At 40.0% G+C, this 22,327-nt stretch overlaps 1 protein-coding gene across 5 annotated transcripts in view; it reads left to right on the forward strand.

Annotated features, from left to right (window-relative positions):
• The window catches only part of TEC (tec protein tyrosine kinase), a 49,891-nt gene that overhangs the window by 10,381 nt on the left and 17,183 nt on the right, over positions 1-22,327 (forward strand). Inside the window, exons 2-3 of one of the 5 annotated variants that reach the window (XM_080588933.1) lie at positions 7,653-7,700; positions 7,786-7,969. In XM_080588933.1, coding sequence (XP_080445059.1) covers positions 7,832-7,969 — 138 coding nt within the window. In that variant the 5' untranslated portion in view covers positions 7,653-7,700; positions 7,786-7,831. Of the gene's footprint in view, positions 1-450; positions 3,487-7,652; positions 7,701-7,785; positions 7,970-17,691; positions 18,152-18,191; positions 18,647-22,327 lie in introns of those variants that run through there. The other 4 variants (XM_080588934.1, XM_080588932.1, XM_080588931.1 and 1 more) reach the window with 4 other exon arrangements.

Here is a 22,327-nt window from a genome sequence, read left to right on the forward strand (position 1 = left end):
CTCTTTCTCTCCTTCTCTCCTTCTCTCCTTCTCTCCTTCTCTCCTCTCCTCCCATGGATTTGGTGTGCTTTTCTTAAATCTGCAGTTTAGTGTACAATAGCAATTGACCTATTACTTAATGGTGAGCCTTAGGATTCCTGCACAGAATTGGGTTCAGCCTCTGATTTAGCAGAACATTTATTTTTTCATCACTCATAATCTCCAGTTTCCTGTAGAAGGAAGAAAAGCTTTTCCACAAGCATCACCCATTTGCCTTGCCAATCTCATCTTGCCTGTGTTTTTAGTAAGTGGGTGTTACTGTTCCTCCTCCCTCCTTATCAGAAGGGGCTTTTAGGAGAAAGGCTGAGGCAGCGGTTCTGCTTTGCAAAACGTCTGCCCAGGGCAGCAGGGCCAGAGGAGGATGGCGGAGTAGCCAGTCTGTTACAAGTGAAGTAAGTACTCTGCTCTCTGTCAGCTTCTGCTCCTCCAAGTCAGTGCCACGCAGGTTTGGGGGTAGTTCTTCCATCTTCCTCTCTAACCTTGCTTTAAATATGCTTGCCAGAACAAAGAGAACTGCTTCTTTTTGAAGGATGCAAAGCAAAAAAAGCCCACGCAGGCAGGACCAGCATACCACATACCTCCTCCCAGTTCCGACCCTGACCTGCCCCTTCTGTTCATGCTTTTCCATTTCCTCTTACATCTGTCAGCTGAGGGCCAGTTATATTTGTGCAAGGAAGCTGAGCTAATACTCCTTAGCAGACCTTTGTGCCGCACAAATCTCTGGAGCCTCTGCCTCCTCTGGCCGGCTGCAGTCCCGCTGCTCGCGGCACCATTGTGAAGTGCTGGCGATGCAGTGAAATGGCCGAGGCAATCATGTGACAATTAAAATATTACTAATTTTCTCACATCTGATTTTTTCTGGCTGCTGCAGGAGGTTCGGTCAGAAGGCCCAAGTGGGTTTAAGTCTGTCTTGTAAAAGTTTGGTCCTCCTGTGCGCTAAGGCACCCAAATACGCATAGCACTTACCTGGAAGCTGGGCGAAGGCAGGAGCTATGGCTGAGCCTGAGTTAATAAACCCTGCTGACAAACAGGTTGTTTTAGTTTGTGTCAGGCTGCATATGGCTCCTGGTGAGCCCAAAACCACAGATTCTCAGTAGAAAAGGCCAGTTCTGCCTGCAGAAGACCTGAGAGTGGGATTCTTCTGTGGGAGGCACTGTTCAGTTGTGGAGCTTTGCCTCAAAAGCTTGTCATAGTCTACAGCAAAGATAAGGTGCTGGAATAAAATTTAACAATAGTACTGAATGCTAATAGCAACATTATTTATGAAAATAATAGCAACCTTTAAGTGCTATATATGCTAATGAGCAGAAGGTGATGCAAAGCCATGTTACGTATGTGGTAACAGAATGATCTCGAGCCTAAAAAAATCAGATTGGCTTTGCATACATTTTAAATGAATTTTCCGTGAATATGATGATTTACAACGACCCTCTATAAATGTGTATACATATAAAGAGCCTTTTCCCCTAGTCACATAAACCTTCACATTTTCACTCCATGTTGTTGTTACTCTGTGTGACGATAAGGGGTAGGATGATGGTAGAGGTTAAACTTTAATCGATATAGCTGATGGTGAAAAGCAGCAAAACCTTTTTGCAAGCATTGAAAGAGTGTTAATAACACAGGCTTGCAGATCTTGCAGCCTTACCATCACCGCTTGGCACACAATAAATAAGGTGGGGGAGGAAGTTCATATTCAAAGAGATTTGAAAGCCTTGGGCAGTGGGTTTTGCTTTTCTTCAGAAATGAAGCTATTTCTAGTCTTTGAAATCACAAGACAAACTCATAATAACTGGCTGCTTTAACAGATGTTTCAAAATTTTTTTTCCCCATTTTCCTCCATCCCAGACTAAATTTCAGTTTTATTTTCTTCCAGCAAAGAACTTTATAGATGTTGAAGAGGTTTTGGTCTGAATAAACTGAAGGTATGATAGTGCAAATTTATAGGTGTTGCAGGGCTTTTATGTAGAAGAAACAGGAAAAGCTATAAATAGTTAGCTGTAGAGGAATGAGTAAAAATTCAAGAAGTTGATGAGCGTAGTGAAAATTGATCAGTCCATCCTTCTTCATCTGGTGTACTATAGTGTTGCTAACTCAAAGGTAGTAGCAGGTAATTTAAATTAAAAAAAAAAAAAAGCATTTTCTACATCATGGATGGCAATGTATTTTTTGTTTCATAAAGCACAAGTTCCTTTCCTAAATTATTTATTAATGAGGGAATTAAAGAAAGAAGGTGCATGATAAATCAGTGAGAGGATAACCTAGTGCTTGGAGTGTACTGCTTACAGGGGACCACGATCAAGAGCAGCAGCTGAATTTGCAAATGGCTTGGTACATGTCCTTCTCCTAAAGCTGAACTCATCATTATAAGGAGAAATAAGCTCTTTTGCTCCTCTTACCTTTGATTTTCCTAGGCTGTTCTGTGCGCTTTGGATTAGTTCTCTTTGGTGATAGCTGAGCAGCGACCAGTGATTTGGCTCTCCAGTTTGGGGTGATAAGCCACCTCGGTGCCAGTGCTCCCTATCCAAGAGGGACTTTTTCAGCATTGTTTTCTTCACTTACATACCCAGCTACCCAAGTTACAATGCTAAAAGGAAACAAATGCTTTTAGTCTGTGAAATGTTGTGACCCTGTTTCTGAGGAGTTTTGTAAAACCTGCGTAGGTTACAATGAAATTCTCCTATATGTGTACGTGAGTAGCTTTCAGGTGAACAAAGGGTATTTTGTAACATCACATGCTTATCTTGGAAAATCTTGAGTCAACGAGTTGGGTACCCCTTAGCCCGCTTACTTCTTTAACTAAGCGCAGTGCATGCAAATATGAAATTTATTTTCACAAAGTCTGTTTATATAAAAAACTAGCCCGTTGGTACTTTGTCTTTCAAGCAGAGAGGAAGGTTTTTCAAACATTTGGGTGTAATTTTTTCAAATTTGTTTGAAAACAGCCCCCCAAAATTGCATTTCTGTCAGTTAAAAAAATAGTTTACATACGATAGAAGTGGTTTCTGAGAGCCTGCTGTCAAAAGAAGAGAGAAAAAAACCAAATCCAGGTATTTTTGACTTCTCCTTTTTCTGGCATATGATATATTTCAGATATCATTACAGTATTTTTCACTTCCATTCCAATTTTAAAACTATAACAGGTTATGCTAAAGTATATTTTTTTCTGTATTCATACTTCTGTGAAATTTGCAGTTTGAAAAGGGGTTAATAACAGTTCCCTTTCATTCGGTTGTCTTTTATTTTCTGGAATCTGCAACATCATAAATGGTGCAAAAGACTTCCGTGCCATTTGAAACGCAAGGGCAGATCTTGCAATCCTTGCGTACATCCAGTAGTAATTATTCAAATAAGCCCGTGCTGAATACTCATGTAAGTAACTATTCACATGAAACTCAGTTTGTCGTTTCATGGTAAAGCAACATCAGCTTCAGCAGAAAAACCAGGGTAAGGAGTTCTCCTTTTCTTCTTCCTTCTGCACTGTTTCTGCTCTCTACCCAGAACTGCTGTGTGCTGCTTATTTGCCACTTATGCCACTGCAGCTGTTTTCAGGGGTACGTTATGAACTTGATCAGTGAATTGAGTTAATTAATAAACAAACAAAACAAAAAGAAATACCCCAGAACTATTCATGAAGAGTAACAGATTTGCGTCAGAATTACAATGTGCCACCTGTGTGCTTAAAATTTTGATATTTTGACATTTTTTGTTAATAACTCAATGAATGAATGTTGCATTATGTTAATTAATGTAGTAGACTAGGTGATATGTTTTCAATGTTAAATACAGAGACCTCGAATTACTGCCAGTTTGGACTGATGGACCCCAAACCTGAAAAGAACATTTGTGCAGGATGCATGAAACCCAAGACAGAAAGTGGAGGATGCCCGTTTGTTAGAGAGGTTCGCTGTTGTGGTTGGCAGCGATGTATTAAGCTTAGTATTAAGGCTAGTATTAAGACTAGTATTTCAGCTTATAAGACTAGTGTTACAGTTTAGGATTAAGACTTTCCACAGGAAAACCCAAACTACCAAGCAGGTAAATGCTACAACCATCACTAAGGAGGGGTGGAAACCTAGAAAACAGAGCTCCAGCTTGGTTTTATTTTATTTTTTCAGATGCAGACAAATGTTTTCTCTAGATGTTTGTTTTACGACTGGTGTGATAAGTATGTTTTCAGAATGCCTTGCCATGAAAAGCAGCAATTACTTAACACCTTGGGTTTGGAGAAGCTCCAGCTAGATTGGGATGCACTCCTTCCCTCCTAACTAGAGCTTCCACTGGGACTTTCATCCATTTATACAACTGTTTGAATGTTGCATGTGCTTACTGATGGGCTTGCAGTGGCTAATTGCTTCAATAAACAAATACAATCCAAGAGGTGGGAGTGGGAACCAGCAGTTCCTAACTCCAGGAGCGGTGTTGCAACTCCTCAGGTTACCTAATCATTTGATGCTTCAGTTTCCCTAGAGAAACATGGGAAAGGTGGCATGCATAAGCAATTCTGTCTACAAGGAAAAAAATTACTTTGTAGACCTTGACCAACATGGACTTAACAGATTTATCTTAACAGTTTATTATTATTATTATTTGTTCTGAGGAAAGTGTGTGGTGACTTCCTGGCCCTAAAGGCAAATACTTTATAATGTAAAGATCGATCTGCGCAAGCTGATACAGACTTTTGATGCCTAAGGCTGAGTGTGTTTTTTGTTTGTTTCGTTTTACCTACAAAAGGTTAAGCGTCTGTAACTCTTCCTGATTTCAGTCACGATTATGGGTACTCAGCACCTCTGCAAATTCGATTGTATTTGTTGTCGTGTACCTAAGGTCGGCAGGGAACTGGGCAAGTCCTTGGCAGGAGGCGTTGTGAAAATTTTAGATGGGTGGCAGCATGAAACTCCCACAGCTGTTTGGAACAAGATAAGAATGTGTCGTGCCGTAGTTTCATGGAGTGAGGAATGGTTTGGGAACAATGGAATATCTGGGGAGAAAAGTGCAGAAAAGTTCTAAAACTGTGCTGAAGAAAAGGAAGTGATGAATAGGTTTTATAAGCGGTAGTAGTGATTGTTAAAGGTTCTTCTCAAAGGAGTTTGGAAAGGAGCTTTCAGAGTTATCGGTGAGAGTTCAGTTGTCCTGAGCCTTATTTAAGGAAACAGAAATGTGCCTAGAGCCGTTAGCTTGAAAAAGCAGATTTCTGTGACCAGATATAGAGTCAAAGGCTGATTTTCTGACCTGGAAAACTTGTCCTAATCTGCAGAGATCTCTATAGCAGTGGTAAGTCAGTGTAGATAAATACTTGTAGCAACCAGGTGCAGGCATTGACTGACTATTTTTTATTTTTTAAAGCATTCTGTCAAAAGGATTTTTTTTTGTTTCTTTGTATTCTTAATTTGACCAAAGAGGGCTGGCAGGGAAATGAAATATTTTAGCATTATCAGTACTGAGATCTGAAATCATAGTTAATTTGGAATCTTTCTTGTGGTCTCTAGGGCAGACTTCTGAGAGCACAATTTCTAAGGCAATTATATTTTTCGTAAGTGCCAACAGAGTAAGTTGTACTATAGAGAACACGGCGGTGGTTTTGAGTGGGAGAGCCTATAATGGGAACCCTTGTAGTTTGGCAAGCTTTATGCTGGTCTGAAAGTTAATACTGACTTTTAATTCTTTGAACAGTGTTTGTATTTTTGTTTGTATTTTTGGTTCATGGTAGTATCCTTCCTTCTGCAATTACCTTTATGATTGTCAATTTATTTTTGAAAGGGCAATAAAACAGAATTTGGCCGTGTGAATCATTAAAGACGATTACTAATTCAAAAGTCAGTCTTCCTCACAAGAACACGAAGTGACAGATGACCAACAAAATGTATGTGTATACATGCGTCAGAGGAAGAAAAAAAGCAAAAAGAGATTGTTCATAATAATTCCATCATAATCTTTTATTTATGCATCCTAACCTCTTCGTACTTTGCATTTCCATGCAAACCACAGACGAATTCTTCACCTTATGCAGAGATATGTCTTGAAAAGAAGGGATGTTTTAAAGCAGTGAACAAATATATCCAACTGTGAGAAATGGTGGGAGTATGGATATGAGAGATTAACTGGCCAAGTAAAACGTGGTGGCAGGGTTAGACTGGAAGGCAAAGGGTGTCACTTCGTGTATTGTCACAACAAATAATGAAAGGTTTGGGAACAAAGCAAAAGGAGAGGCACTAAAATGAATGTGTTTACATTTAACTTTATTTAAACTTTACTCCTGTAAGGTGATATTGTGAGGAGGCTTGTGGTTTTTCAAGCTTCTCTGTATGATGCTGTGAAATGTGCTATGTCGTTCATATCAGAGTTGTGTCACCCCCAGAGAAAAATGTGTATGTGGTGAATTTTGAAGTAGTGTAAGTAGTAAATACATGCATAAACTAATCCTTGTGAGAGCTAAGAAAAGCTTTTTTATAGGTCAGAGGGATTTTCTTGCTGGCATGGAGATGTGCAGTATTTAGCTAGGGCTTGGGTTTGCGTTCAGCCCCCGTCCTCTCCTCGCCCACACTTGGGAGATATTTGTGGTCGCTGGTGCTTCAGCATTTGCTGCTGTTCCTTCCTCAAGCCGTGGCTTCACCCTGCAGCCGTGCTGCTTTGGCCTGAGTCGCAGTGGAGAGGTGCCAGGGTGCCAGGTCCCTGCCCTTGGTCCTCTGGTGGATCAGGCGAACCTGCTCCCTCGTCTTCTTCACCACATGGCAGTAGCACTCCTGCCAACACCTCACAGGCTGGCATGGTGGGCAGGGGTGAGCAGACGAGGGAGAAATTGCCTTCCACTTTCTATCTGGCAGGGTGCTGGAGCGGGGCTTGCAAAGGAAGTAGCAGTGGGTGCCTTTGCATGCCTGAGGCCATCCTGCGGCTATCAGTCATGGTGTAAAACGTTAAAGCAGTTTGACTTCACCGACCGATCAGAACTGCCGAATATAAATGATTTAGATTTTTGGTAGTCAACCTGAAGTCTTTCTAAATAGAAGATGGAGGGCATGTGTTCAGCAATTTCAGAGAAATGGCCTTCCTTAATTCTCCCTTCCCAAATGGAGATCTAAACCACTGTTTGAAATGTTCATTGATGTAACTGGTATGAATTTTCAAAATGGCTTTTACTGATCCATGTTTAATTTTATAGATCAAACTTTATTTATTTATTTATTTATTTTTTCCCAAAAGGCGCATATATATGCACGGGCCTTAATTAAAATCTTGTTGCTCCAAGATGTCCCACATATGGACGGTGGCTGGCACAGGCAGCACCTGGTGGTGGGATGGGAAGGATGGCGCTGAGTTCCTGGGCCTTCAGAGCCAAGTTTTGTGGAGATTTTTTCACAAGATGTTCCCTTTCAATGGTTTAGGTTTTGATACATATTAGGAGTCTGTTTGGCACTGTGGTGAAGAATATGTTTTAGACTATGTTGCATGCTTTAGACTTCTCACCTGTATTTTCTGTGACAAACAAAGGGCGCTGCAGCGCCCTTTATTTCGTCCCTACCGGCTTGTTGCCTCCTGGGAATATGTCTGTGCAGCTCTCAGTTGAGCAATGACTGAACTTTCTTGTCTAATCATTAACTTTTGTGACCTTCCAGGTGCTTCAGATGAGCTCCAGCTTTCTGTGTTTTCAGTTAGTTTCATTTGTGAGTAGAATCTCTTTTCACTACAGAAATCTACAGATCCGTGATCTTTCAAAGATACAGTAATTTGTTTCTCTCATCTTCACAGGAACTGATATTCAATGGCTAGAAACAAGAGGTGACAAGTGGCTGAAATGAATATGACTACTATTCTACAAGAGATCTTGATCAAAAGGTCGCAGCAGAAGAAGAGGACTTCTCCCTTAAACTACAAAGAGAGGCTTTTTGTACTTACAAAGTCTATGTTAACGTATTATGAAGGTCGAGCGGAGGTAGGAGATACGGATTTATACAATAGACTGTCTTTGTTTCTTTGTGCTTTTGTATTCTAATAGCTTTTTTTCTTACAAGATATCATACTGTCAGGGATGGATGGGGTGGGTGGCAACAATCGTGAACTACTTTCTCTTTTCTCTTTTTATAATGAAGGTTTATAGAGATGTAAATAATACATCTGGTAGTTAGCATAAACTAGTTCCTAACCAGGATGACAAGAGTAAGGTAAAGCAGTTTTTACAGCTGATCATCAAGAACTGATTTCTTTCTGTCTCAACTTCTCTAGTTTTATTTCTGGGCATTTCCAACTGAAGGGCCTTGGAATTTTACTGCTGGCATTACTGACTGTTAACAATTAATTACTGACTGTTTTTAGCATCGTTCTTTCTGAATCCAGCCTCTTGGATACCATGTTAGAAAGGCTTCAGCAAGAAGTTTACATGTTCCCCTTTTTAATGGGATGCCTTTTAGTCTTTCTGTAGGTTCTCACGTAGTATCTCAGGTAGGGTCTATCCTCACTAAAGAGTTTATTGTAACTTTGGTGTTGCTGCTCTGTGGCTCCCGTCCATATTTAAATGTCTTTTACATGAGTTTTGGGAAAATTTTTCAAATAGGCTTGCTGACTTTGCTAGGGAATGGGGCTTAATTTTTTTTTTCCTTCCCCCTTACAATTTAGGCTGGCCAGCCCCATATTACACATGGCAGTGAGAATGTGGGCTTACTTCTGGGGAGTAACTGGCTTCTGAATTCAAACAGGAGCAAGAGCATTTGGTAGGAGCAGTGCATTACAGACCAAGCTCACTGGATGGGCTTCATTAAGGTAGACCATGCATCCTATGAACTGAAGCTGGAAACGATTTATCTTTGGCAGCAGGAGCAGCCTATCGCTATGTAAATTCTACGTAAATTCAGTTATATAAAAGTCACGAGTGTAAATTAGGCAAATTCTCAGACCAGAATTTTTCAAATGAGCTCCAGACTCAAATTCATTAAGGTCATCTGCTTCTGAAGTGCCTCATTGTGCCGTTAGTGGTGAGGGGCTGCATTTCCCACTTAACAGAGCCTACCTTCCAGATTTGTCACAATGTGGAAGGCAATTAAAACGGCTGTGATAGCTAGAAGGTCACTTGCTACACACTAGAAAGCCGTTCAATGGAAAAAAGTAGTGGAGATGGCTCTGCAACCTCTTGTGTCAGATATCTTACTTCCGATGAAAGAAGGGCGTACAGAAGAGCTAAGGCTTGCTAGCCCTGTTTCTTTGCCAACCTTTGCTAACCCCGTTTCTTTGCCAACCCTTGCTAACCCTGTTTTCCTGTTTCTCAATTCTGCTTGCGGCAGAATTGAGTTCAGTTGCTGTGCTCCACAGACGACTATTATAGCTGCCATTTTCTGCATATAGTTTGGGCACAGTCAAAGATTAAAAATGAGATACAAATTTATGTATTTTTCACTGACTGCTGCATTAAAATATGTACTGACTTTACAATGCAACTAATTTTCTCTATATATTTATTTGACGGGCAAAAAAAGAAGGAAAAAAAAAGAGATGAGGGCTCAGATGCCCTCTGAAACATGTCCTGCAGGCTTCTATGTGTCAGCTTACCTTCAGTCCAAAGAGAAATGTAACTAACAGGTTTTGCAGGTCTAGTTGTCATCCTTCACGAAGTTACCTTTTCCAACTCTGTATCGCCTTTCCCCTGCAGGTTAATACCCTTCAGCTAAGATACCCTTCCAGGAGACTCAGTGGTGGATCTGTGTGAGAGGGGGTTAAAGTGCTGGTTTTATTGGCAGTGAGCTGGAGCGGGACAGCTCATAGTGTCCTCAGCTGTGGAGGCAGTATCTTAAAAGGTTCCAGCCCGAGACCAGGACTGTTGGAGTGAAACTATACATTACACCCACACAACCCAGATGCTGAAAGAGGCAGGTCCATCTTCCTCCTGCCCTTGCCTTGCAGCAGCTCTCAACCTGCTTAAATTGGTCCGGGCATTTCTTGGGCTCTGCACTGCTCTGAATAAATTTGCTAATCAGCAGAAAGATACTTGATCTGTTTTTATTTTTGCTGGATGAGAGCTGTGCTGTGTTGACAAGCTGAATTAGCTCAGTGCAGGATCCAACAAGTGCCAGGGGCAGTGCCAGGTCGTGGAGGAGGACAGAAAGCTCCAACTGTTGACATCAACAAGTTGTTAAACTGGCTCAGCCATAACATACAGCTTTACAACCTGTGCCTCAAAACCATTTATTTTCACTGTTCTTCCTATTTTAGATTCTTTTAAACAATAATCAGTATTTTATTTTACGAAGAGTACTGTCTGAAAATAATGAGCTCTTAGAGGGGCACACATTGTTTAAAGTCAGCGGTACTTGGGCTCTATTTGAGAAAAACTTGTGTGACTAAGATCTCTGCCACACAGTGGTAGTTATTCCTTTGTGTCACTGAGCAACTTAAATGGAAAAAGGTTGGGGGTTTTATTATTTTTTTTAAAGCCAAGTTGTAAATCTGTATTAACAGTAAGACAGATGTATATTCTGGCTGAAGTTATTCATGTAAAAGATAAAAAAAGACATTGGAGGTGAAAGTAATTCCAGTTCCTCTGAATAGCTGGATGTTTGCTGCTGAAATGAAATGTGATTTACTGCTTGAATTTAAAGATATGACAGAGAAACGATAGGTACAGACTGGTTTCATTTCAGGGCTGGTAGTATTCGAAGTTCAGATTGGTAAGATAAGCGTGGAAACCCAAAGCCAAAAGGATCCCACGGCTTTAGTAGGAGCTCAGGGTGGCTGAGCTTTGCTCCTTTAGGCAAGGATTTCATTCCCACTGTGGTCATTGGCCAAGCTGAAGTCTTTCTTGTTTTTTCAATTTTGTCTTCTACGGGAATTTGGCAGAGAGAGTTCAGGAAGAACCCAAGGTTTGTGTTCATGTGAATAATCATACTGCTTTTTCTTTTTCTTTTTCTTTTTCTTCTTCTTTTTCTTTTTCTTTTTCTTTTTCTTTTTCTTTTTCTTTTTCTTTTTCTTTTTCTTTTTCTTTTTCTTTTTCTTTTTCTTTTTCTTTTTCTTTTTCTTTTTCTTTTTCTTTTTCTTTTTCTTTTTCTTTTTCTTTTTCTTTTTCTTTTTCTTTTTCTTTTTCTTTTTCTTTTTCTTTTTCTTTTTCTTTTTCTTTTTCTTTTTCTTTTTCTTTTTCTTTTTCTTTTTCTTTTTCTTTTTCTTTTTCTTTTTCTTTTTCTTTTTCTTTTTCTTTTTCTTTTTCTTTTTCTTTTTCTTTTTCTTTTTCTTTTTCTTTTTCTTTTTCTTTTTCTTTTTCTTTTTCTTTTTCTTTTTCTTTTTCTTTTTCTTTTTCTTTTTCTTTTTCTTTTTCTTTCTTTTTCTTTTCTTTTTCTTTTTCTTTTTTCTGAACAAGATTAAATCAAATCTTTTTAACCAGATTATTCAGTTCTCAAAGTGTGGGGCAAGTTGGGATTGTAAACAGGGCAACAGAAGAAGAGACTTGGTATATCTGGTGACAGAAGTGAAACATTTATGACAACAAAAAGCAGTCAACCATAGAAAACACTGTTCTTATAAATACTTCTGGGAGATCTCATTGATTCCGTTCTTTGCAGACAGTGGTGGGAGTTCACTTGCTCTTTGACCAGAAACTGCCCATTATATAAGCACTGTTCTCTACTTTTTCTGTCTTATGTCTGGCAGAGTGCCGTATGCCTACTTGGAGCAATGAGCAATTATCTTATAAGCACGGCTGCTAGCAGGGTAAAATCTTGTTTAAACTTGCCCATAACCTATTTAGTTTTTTTTATTATTATTATTTTTTTTACACATGTGCTTTGAAGCAGCTCAGGCACCCTGTCATGTTTGCACGGTGGTGCAACGTGCCTACATTGAAGCTGGAGCTGCACTACTGTCATGGGAAGAGGAGGTGCTGCTTCTGCACTTAGAAATAGTGCTGGGACATAGGTCATGGAGGCAACGTGTGAGCTAGCAATGAAGTGTAGCTACAGAATCATTAAAGCGGCTGGATTTCAAAGCACAGAAACCAGAGGAAGGACAACCTTGTTTTAGGTCATCTGTGCAATGCTCTATAATTTTGAGTAATGCCATGGGAAACTTATTTTGCATAGGAAGCTAATAGGTCCTTGGCTTTTATGACTTAACTTCTTCTGGGCATTATGCTTTTTGCTTTAAAATATATATACATGCATGACCTTAAGGTTGGTTAAGAAGATGGACATTAGAAAGCTTAAAAATAAAGATACTTGAAGAACTGAGTTGCCCCAAGTGTCACAGAGAAGAATTTTTAATAAGTTGTCAGAAAAGAGGAATATTCTGTTTAAGCTGGAGATGGCATCTGGTTTTGGGTTTCTGGCATAAATTCTGTGAAGCTGTTAACTGTAAATGTTGGAGAAACACTACTACTGCAGTATGGAATTTTGCTAACAGCAATGAGAAGGATAGAAATTGCTGTGTTAATAAGTTTCATGAAGCCTGTAAGGGTTTATCAGCTGCCAGTGGAGATTTTCTGTCTTTTTTCCCTTAGTGTTGCAAAAGCGGCTAATGAGATCTGAATGTGATGGATTCCATTTGTAGCGAAGACAAAAATTCATCACAACAAGAAATAACTGAATTGGCCTCCAAGCAGAGAGTGCTGATCATGAATGTGTAAAATAGGGAAGAAGTGGAATATCTTCCTTTCATGAGTATGGAGGTGTACTATAAAACCATTTATCCTACAGTCAGTAAGATTTACACTATGTACAGTGTTCTCAATTATGTGTTGTAGACTTTCCAAGACAGCTTTAAATAGATTTATGCAGACAGTAGTAGTGACATTGGTTTGGAAGTGGGAGGTAGGAGGCTTTTTTGCACAAGCTGGTCCGTGCTTCTTGAGGATTCCTGTGCTGTGCTTACCAATGACTGCAGGATTCATTGAGTGCAGTGTAACTTCTCCAGATGATCTGGTGTCTGGCGTGCTGGTGAGGAAACAAGGATAAGCCTGATACTTTGAGGGTAAAATATTTTATTAGGTAATCTCTTTCTGATTCTGCATGATGTGAAAGCTCAGAATACTACTTCAGATATGTTTCTAATAACTTTTCTTAACTATTTTCTTTGAAGAAATAAAATATTAATTTGTATGAAATTAATAAGCAAAGTATAAGAAATTTTGAAATAAACGTGCATGTCTGAAAATAAAATATTTAATGACAGTTAAAAGCAAACTCATCCAGAATGGTTTTTGTATTTTTGATCAGCAAAAAAGTTAGTTTAAGTTTTTAGTATGATGTTTCCCAAATTTCTCATTTCATCTCCAGGGGAGTACAAATTTGAAATCTAAGGAAACATTTGTGGAAATAACCCCATGTGGTAGGTACATTTGGCCATTTTCTGTCAAGTGGCCTCCTGTTTTGTGTATTCAACTTAAAATGCTCTGCAGTTTATTTTCAGAGGTGCCATACATTCACGCTTCCAGCTGACTCTGGAAAAAGCAGCCTTGGTGTTTATCTAGGAGTCTACCTTATCACTGCAATAGGAAATGCTTCTGTAAATATGAGCTGTGCAATTAATGGAAAAGAATACTCACTTTACAGCTCTGCCAGTGTCCCTGGTGGCTGGCGTCCACCAGCGGACGGTGCAAAGTGCCAGATATTCTGCTTCACAGGGTGTATTAGCTGCTTCCTGAGCGGCATCTTTTACTCCTCTTGAATTAGCCAACAGGACAGACACAGAGATAGCACCCAAGCGACTGTGTCCACCAGAATGGTCCACCAAGTGCTCGTGGCTTGTCCTGCTTCTGCTTGTCTGGCAGTAGGTTGTACTCCTGTGAATTCTTTCTCAGTACACAGCCAGAAGATGTGCCTGGGAGGTGTTAGGGGAGTCCAGGGGCCCTAACTGGAGTCAGCATCTTTCTGTGTAGCAGAATGGTCCTGATAGCAGGTAGCACGTATTTCACACAAGCTTTCGTTAGATCATGCTGATGGAGCAGCTCACTGAATCTAAAAGTGCCACTGGAACTGAGATTTTTTGCTATAAAAAGCATTTTTTTCGTTAAAGGAAATTCTTTGAGATGAAGACAAGATAGGCGTAGGTGTTGAAGTACTTCTCGCCACTAGAGCGGTTGAAAGGAGCTGCTTTGCGCAAGGGGGATGTCCTGCTAGCTTGCTGGTTTGAAAAGTTTCCTACCGACGTTTCTCACAAGGGCAGTGCTTCCAAAAAGTTCCAAGAAGTTGACACGGATCCAGTCATAACTTCATCAGTCGGTAACAATGTGCTGACTGTCAGGATCTTCGTACCGATGGGAGCACTTGAGTGTTCCCTTGCGCTGCGGTGGTTTTTTTTTTCCCCTCTCGGGTTCCTTTGTGGTGATCCTCCTCAGCTTGGCAGGGTGCTGATCGGGTTTAGTCGCTCTCCTCCCACACACCACGCGGCGTGCTCTCATTAACCTTTCCAGCCCACGCCAACTTGCACTGACCTTGAGTACAAAGCTTGTGAGCATGGGCTGAGGCATGTGAAATGCCTTTAAACCTTAACATCTTTGGTGCTTACTCACATTTGCTGTTTGGATTAGAGTTTGCAGCGGTAGAAGGTTTGTATCAACTTCTGTGTTTTCAAAAGCTGCAGCGCTGAAGGGAGGACAAAAGAGGAGAGTTTGGGCTGAGATGTGCGTGCTAGCTCTGGGGGGCTGCACAGACCTGCGTACAGAGGGTACTGGGGGTAGACACTGTGCTTGCCTATCTGCTGGTACTGAAGAAATCTACTACCACAGAGCAGACAAATAAAAGCCCCAGAGGGAAAAGGCTGAGTATTACTTCGAAGGATGCTTCTATGGAGCCAAGTAGAAGATGGCTTTCTGATGAGCTGATCTTGGGAGGTGCAGAGTGCGCTCATCTTCATGGACAGCAGTGGTATTTGCCATCAGGGTCAGACCAGTGTGAAAACAGTCCTGGATAAACAGCAGGACTGTTACAAAAAATGAAAACAAATGGGATTTAAATGAACAAAGCCGAGTAAAAGACCTAAATGTTCTTGAGGGTTCCTAATTTTGAAAGTCTCTTCTATTGAAAAAAAGTTCTTCTGTACAAGTTTTATTCAGCTCCTGTAATTTGAATAGAGTGGAGACAGAAGCTACCGAAATGACCGTGGTGATATTTTAAGGAAGGAAAAATAACTTTAAAAGCTCTGGGGGCCACTCTAACCCTGCAGGTTTCAGGGTAAAATTGTGGGGCTGCATTGCAACACTAATCTTGTGCAAATACTTCCTTTGGAGCATAACAACAATACAGAGTTCCAAAAGCCTATACTAATCACTTTTCTTACAGTTTTCAAATAGAAGATTAATGGGTATCCATTCTACTGTTGCTTATTCCTATGGTGCTTGTCCTTTGTTCTTTTTCACTTCTTTAATTACCCTGATTTTTATGGTGTCCTTAGTCAATGCATAGGTGATTTAATTCCTTGTATAAATGAAAGCAAAGTTCATTATTAAAAGGCTTCTAATGACCTCACGTATTACTCATTTGCTAATGTATGATAAATAGCTACTGAAATGAGTGGATTGGCAGAGCTTCTTTATTCCTAATCATAGGTGATAATGATAGAGGTTTCCTAAAATACATGCAAGTTTGCAAAGTAACTCTATCGCTAGACCTGGAGGAGGACTGTGGGTTGGCTGCTGTTTCCTCCTGAAAGCACCAGAGGTGGATATACACTTTCTGCATGAATCACATAGAAATCCCTAGCTGTACTTGCTGGGGACGTGCTTTCACAACTTTCTCTAAAAGAGGCGGTGGCTTTAGATCAGTTCAGCTCTTACTGAAATAAAAATTGCATTTTTAATGCAATTAAACACACTTTTTTCCAGCATTGTCAGAAAAAGAATAAATCATTTTTTAAAGTGCAGTCAGGATAGGTGATGGTTTAAACACACATACACGTATTTATATCTATATCAAATATGTATAATGTATAATAACTAATGAAGTAGGGTAGCTTGTAGCAGTGGTTTGCAGCATGAATTATATTGCTGAGCGGGTACAGTGATGTATTTGCAAGTTATCCCACCTAAAATGATGCCTGTTACATCCATCTGTGTGGAGAATGTGTTTGCATCTCTAATGATCCTAATCTAATGATATAGGTTTTTTTTTTTTTTTCAAACTTCTTTGCTGGATCTGTATTTATATACTAAGGATATGAGTAGCCACCCCCTGTCTAATTTCTTTGTAATGACTACAACCATTGCTTCCACATATTAGCATCATTAGGAAGGTAGTTTATTTTAACTTCTTTTCTTTGCACTGACTTTGACAGAAATCAAGACAGAAAATCAGTAAGTAACGTGGTAATGTGACAGATGAATGGATACTCTTGAGGTTATAGTTTGATAAGCAAACTTACAGATAGCTTTGCTGATGTAGCAGTACCTGTGTTGTTACTCCTGTTTGCTCAGCTAGAGTACTGGGATTGTGTGATATCTAAGTCTGACGAGAAAGAGCTGAGCCTTGCTTCAAGTATATTCAGAGATGTAAAAATTATATAAGCCATGTACATATTGATATTTATATTGATTTAATTATTTTGTGATAGCTGCTAGTCCATCAGAACAGCACTGAACACTTCTAGCAAAAACCCAGTCCTTCTGAGGAGCTGCTTATCAAAGCTTGAGGTGTGCTAAGAAGTGAGTAGAGACATAGTGTGAAGCATTGATGAGACAGTATGATAGCCAAAAACAGCTTCACCACTGATTAGTTACCTCTACCACTGTTGTATGGTATCCTGGGGAAGAGGAGGGTTGAACTATGACTGTAGCTACCAACTGCTCAGAGCAAATGCAGTAAGGAATCAGCTTTGTTTTAGGAGATGAGGTAGATCAAACAGTAGGAATTAATTGTTCAAAATACAGCTGCTCATAAAGCCGGTCAGCATTTTGAGCTTTCAAGGTGAATAAAAGAGAAGGCTGTGTTCTGCAGCAGAGGCCCCAGAGAAATCTTGTGTGAGGAGCAACAAGGAGTCATCGGGAAAGCACCTAGGAGAGTTTGAGAAGAGAAATGTTACAGAGAGGGTCTGGATAGAAGTCTACTGGAAAGCAGTAGCTGTTGGCATTGAGAACCATGAAGCTCCATCCCTCCTGGTCTTTTTTGGTTGTTCACCCCCCATCCCCCCCCCAGGGAAATATATATATATATATATATATATACACACACTATATATATATATAGTATATATATACACACAACTTTGTATTTAAATAACTATATGTTAATAAGCAGAACTGCTGTACTGATGATGATTCAGAAGATGTCACATACTGGCTAAAAGCATGAAAGACAGCAGTAGGCACAGATGGGGAAATTTTAAACAGGTGTGACCAAAAGCTGTTTAAATCAAATAAATAATTTAAAGCTATTCACATGAATGAAGGCAGCATAACAGGTGCATGGGAATGCATACTTGAAAAGAGCAAGTCATAAAGAAACTCAAGTTGTGAAATAATTTAGTTATGGTGTAATAATGATTCCCTGTTCTCTGTAACATCTACCAAACCAGAAGACCGATATAAAATGAGGATCTGAAATAATTATCTTTCTAGAAGAATGTGGCAGTTTGTGAGATGGAACTCACATTAGACGAAGCTGAAGTTAAAAAGCGTAGGTTGTGGCTACTGAATCACTGAGAAGGTGTTAATGAGAACATTTACCTTATGATTACACCTAGCAGGTGAATCTTAAAGGTGCTGTGAAGGAAGACTTGGAAAATAAATAAGATTCTGGAAGGCTAGGGAAGGTTTAGATTTAAAATACTGTAGAGAAGCTGAGAAACTGCCAGCTCTGAAGATAATTTCAATTACCAGAGAAGCGCTACAGCAAACTGGCTTCCTGAAAATACCTGGATGAAAACAAAATGGCACACCAGACAGCAAAGATTTGACAAGAACCGAAAAAATCTCAGACTAATCCAAGTTTCTTTCTGCCGGCGGATAACAAGCCTCATGGAGAGCAGAGAAGCAGCAGATAATCCTGTGTTTCCATTCTGCTCAGTACTTGTTTTGGCAGCGCCATATAACATTTTCAGGTGGCAGTATCAGATAAATCTGTATAAATCCCTTGTAAATTTGATGCAAAACAAATGCAAAAATGGTGTTTTGAAAAGCTTGAAAGACCAGGTGAAGCAGTTGGAGCCTCAGGTAGGTGACCAGAGCCTCACATCCTGTCCTGGGGCTCTGATCACCCACCTGTGATGCCTCTGGGCTTGGGCTCCCCTCCCTTCTCGGCTCAAGTTGTCCATGCCTCATGTTCAGACAACTCTAGGGCTGCTAGAGGGATGGCTGAAGGAAAGGTGTCGCTCACCTGATGGGCAGAGAGGTGGCCCTGTGGTCTGAGAGGGGAGAAAAGGGGGCAGAAATGCTACAGCTGGGCTGGCCAGGCTCAGAGCTCTGTGAGGACTTCACAGGAAACAAGGGAAGATTTGTCTGAAAGAACCTTGAAGCTACGTGCTAGTTGTTTAGACAACCAAAAGACTGTAGATAATTTAGGGCCTGATGTGGATGGAGACCTGGCTGGTTTATTTGCTTCCTTTACGCTTATTTACATCGCTGCCTTATTAGCAGCAATTCAACAGAACTGTAATTGCGTATATTTGGCTGACTGGTGCTCAATTGTGGGAGAAGAGTAAATTTCAGGTAATACATTGTAGTAATGGCTAGGAAGTTGCATCAGTGCTACTACAAAGAATTTCTTTTTTTTTTTTTTTTGGTTTCTGCAGTACTGGTGGCTGGCATCCGCTATGCAGAAGAGTAAATTACGCAGCCAGTCTATGATAAAGGTTTCTCAGTTTCATATTTTGCAGTACAGGATTTGAGATTTTCTCCTTCTCACTTAGTTTGCATTTTTTTTCTCTCTCGAAATTCTTCCCAAGAATCAGATCTTGGCTCAGGTCAGGTCACGTCAGAATAATCAGCACCTCTCACCTTGTGTCGCAGTTCGAGCCGTCACAGAAAGGTGAACAGAAATACTTGATACTTGCTTTTCCTGGAATAATCATTTAAAAGAAAAAAAAAAAGACTTAAAAGGAATGAGGGTGTATTTCAACATATCTGACACACTGGAAAAATAAGGGAATAAAAATGTGGCCATCTAACAGCTAGCTACAGTATAACTATATTTGCATGAACAGTAGTGACATTACTTGGTTGAAAATGCCTCTTAGGAGGGGACTGCAGCCATATCCAATGCTTATTGCTAAGTGACAAGGATATTTAAAATAAAATAATTAATAACAGAAAAAAATATGCAAGCACCCTACGTTTGACTTTGGAGCATATTCTGTGAGAGAAGTTGTCTGCGGTTGCTGCTGGGATAGGCAGGCTTTGCTGACGTCTTGTGAAATGGCTGAGCAGCTCCGTAAAAGGAGATGTAAGTAATGTGGAGACTTTGGATGTTTTGGGGAACACCAGTTCCCTGGGTCATGTGCTGATGACCTCGGGGTTTCCTGCGTGGGAATAAGCATGGGAGAGAGCAATAGTGTGAAGAACAAGAGAAAGAGTGACGCCGTGGGTGAGCCAGAGTGCAGCTATCTCTTGGCAGCCGGGCTGACTTCTGCATGTTTTCATTGATATATATATGTTTTTCCAAACAAAACATCCTTTGTAGTGTTTAACCCCCCAACCCCACTCTTCTGAAGGTAAACATCACGATATCTTCATAAACAAAGAGGAAATGCACTGAAGAACCATTTTCTCTGGCAGTGGGAACACGGGCTTCTCAGGAAGTTGTAAAGCTACTATATTCAGCAGAGGAGTTCCAAGTGTGTAGAAGATGAGCTGGCTGTGTACTTATCTAACGGATATTTCTTGTCTTCCTCTATTCTGAGATTATTTCTTGTTGGTTGGAATTTTGTAACCATATACTTGTTCCACATCTGACAATGTAGTTCTACTGTTGTAACTTCTTGGTGTTACTACCTTACATATCAAACAATAGGAATAGCTCATTCTTTTGCTTTGCATGGAAACAAGACGTTGGCTAGACTGGTCATCCTCCTTGTGAGCAAGGAACAGGGCTTCTGAAACTGTAAATCAAGCTTCTGAAGCACAGTCAAGTATGAAGTACATATGCCATTTTGCATTTTGGAAAGCTTTGTATAGTAGTTTCTGTACAATCACTTCCCTTTTGTTATTTTCAGCAAGCAGATAACAGTTAAAAAAAACCAACACCCTTTAGTGTGACTGTGAAGCATGTTTTTATCTGTTCCTTATCCTTCTTGGGATATACTATGTATACCTTTATTACTTACAGGTATGTAAAGGTATTATATACGTTTATTATATACCTTTATAACTGTTTTTCCTTCAGCAGGCCTCCCTCTAGAGGGATGTTCCTGAGGTGGACCCACTTTGATAGGTGCCACGGGTTCACTGGCCATTTGGTTTCCAAATCCTCCGTGAATGCTTGTGTCCAGAGAGCATGCGTGAGCATACTGGTGAAACACTGCTACTTCTTCTACAGGGAATCCAACCGCTTTCTACTACGTTGGCCATCTTCATCCAAAAAAATCTGTGAAAAATGCCCCTCTTCCCACTATGGTTTGACATTGCATAATTAGCCCCTGGACTGACCCTGTCCCTTTGTAACAGAGGTCACTCGCTGGAAAGAGTGATTGTGAGTGGCTTTCTCAATGCTGGCTCGTGCCTGCAGCTCTACACTAGGTCAGGGTGTGAGCTCTGCTTGGTCCCGCATTTTGTGTCTGCTCTACGCCTCACTCTAGAGCAAGGCATTAGGCACGCACAATAAATGCAACACAGTGATGGTGTGCAAGAAGTCCCATTATAAAAAGAAATTGTTTAAGTAGGGCAGGCAGAGGAATTGCAGTGCTCTATTTATCATTTTTCTTCAGCCGTTCCTTCCTGCTCCTGTGTCCCATGGTTTAATAGTGAGAAATGTTGAGCTAAAACACAGCTGCAAACCTGGCAATTTGAAAGCTGTGGCCATTAATAACTGTTGCTTCTGCTGCAATCTGAAACACGTCTGGAGCAGTACATTCGTCTTTAATTTCACATATAGAAGGTTTTTAATCTTTAAAATATGCAAAAATAAAAGAATCTGATGTCATTAGGCTTTATTTGCTGGATTGGGTTGTAAGGTGGGTCAAATTTGAATTGGTTTAATTTAGTGTCTCATGGTGATGTAAACTGAGCCACCTTAAATCGTGCAAGTATACAAAGGGACGACTTAGGAAACATGAATACTAGAATGATGTGCTGAGTATTAGGAGGTTAGCTTTATTTTTTTTTGTTTTTATTTTTTATTTTTATTTTATTTTATTTTATTTTTATTTTATTTTATTTTTATTTTATTTTATTTTATTTTTATTTTTTTTACAAAATGTTGGTTGATTATCTTCTTGTATTCCTGTTCTTTGTTGTCTTAGCACACATATGCTCCTTTGGAGCACTCACTGAATGCCAGAATTGGCATGAAAATCTGGGAGTCATGGAGGAGAGGCTTAAAGTCATAAAGCCTGTTCCTCAAAGAAATGTCTGTGATTCCAGATAGGGACAAAAATGCAAATCATCTCTTTCCGTCCCCCAGCCTCAGTTAACCACTAGGTGGAATCCAAGCAATACATGAGTACCCCACAGGACCCAGAAAGCTGGGTAGATCCATTACAGAAGTGGCAGGCTTTTCTTCTTCTTTGTATGTCGTGCAGAGAGAAGATCTGGAAAGGTATCTTCAGTACCATTATGTGGAGTATTGAATTCTGTGCTTCAGGCAGTCAAAGTTCAAGTAAGGGGATACCATAAAATAAGCAGAAAGCTTGAAACAAATTTTTGATCAAAAATCCAAGGTTGCATAGTCGGTGCAAATTATTTGTCAGCATAACATGATAGCTTTGATAGCATGATAGCAGTGTTTGATTTTTTTTTTTTTTTTATTGACTCATCAGAATGTCTAATTCATCTTTGTTGTTGTTGCAGTTTTAGAAACCCCTTGTTGGGACTTCTTTTTTGCCCTTTTAATTTTGTGGTGTTACATAACAGTTACAGCTTTATCTGAACTCGGTTCCTGTCATTCTTCCTGACGCTGACTGTGACGCGCCTGAATTTTTCATGCACGTTTTATCTGCCTCTTTTCTTCATAACAATATGCATAGGAGACAAAATACTAAAATTCTAAATGTTCTAAATTTTGGTGAGACTTCTCTGTTTTCCCTGTGTGGTAACTGTTGTGCTGCTAGGGTGGTGGAATTGTGATGGCTGTGCTTGAAGGTGCTCTGCTCTTCTGTTTATGAGACTTTTCAGTTGTTTATTATTGTGCCAGACTTCTGCTGTTTGGGCTGAAATTTCTGTCCTCAGGAGAGAGGA

The sequence above is a fragment of the Anser brachyrhynchus genome (genome assembly GCF_964034855.1).
Source record: "Anser brachyrhynchus genome assembly, chromosome: 4".
NCBI classification, from domain to species: Eukaryota; Metazoa; Chordata; class Aves; order Anseriformes; family Anatidae; genus Anser; species Anser brachyrhynchus.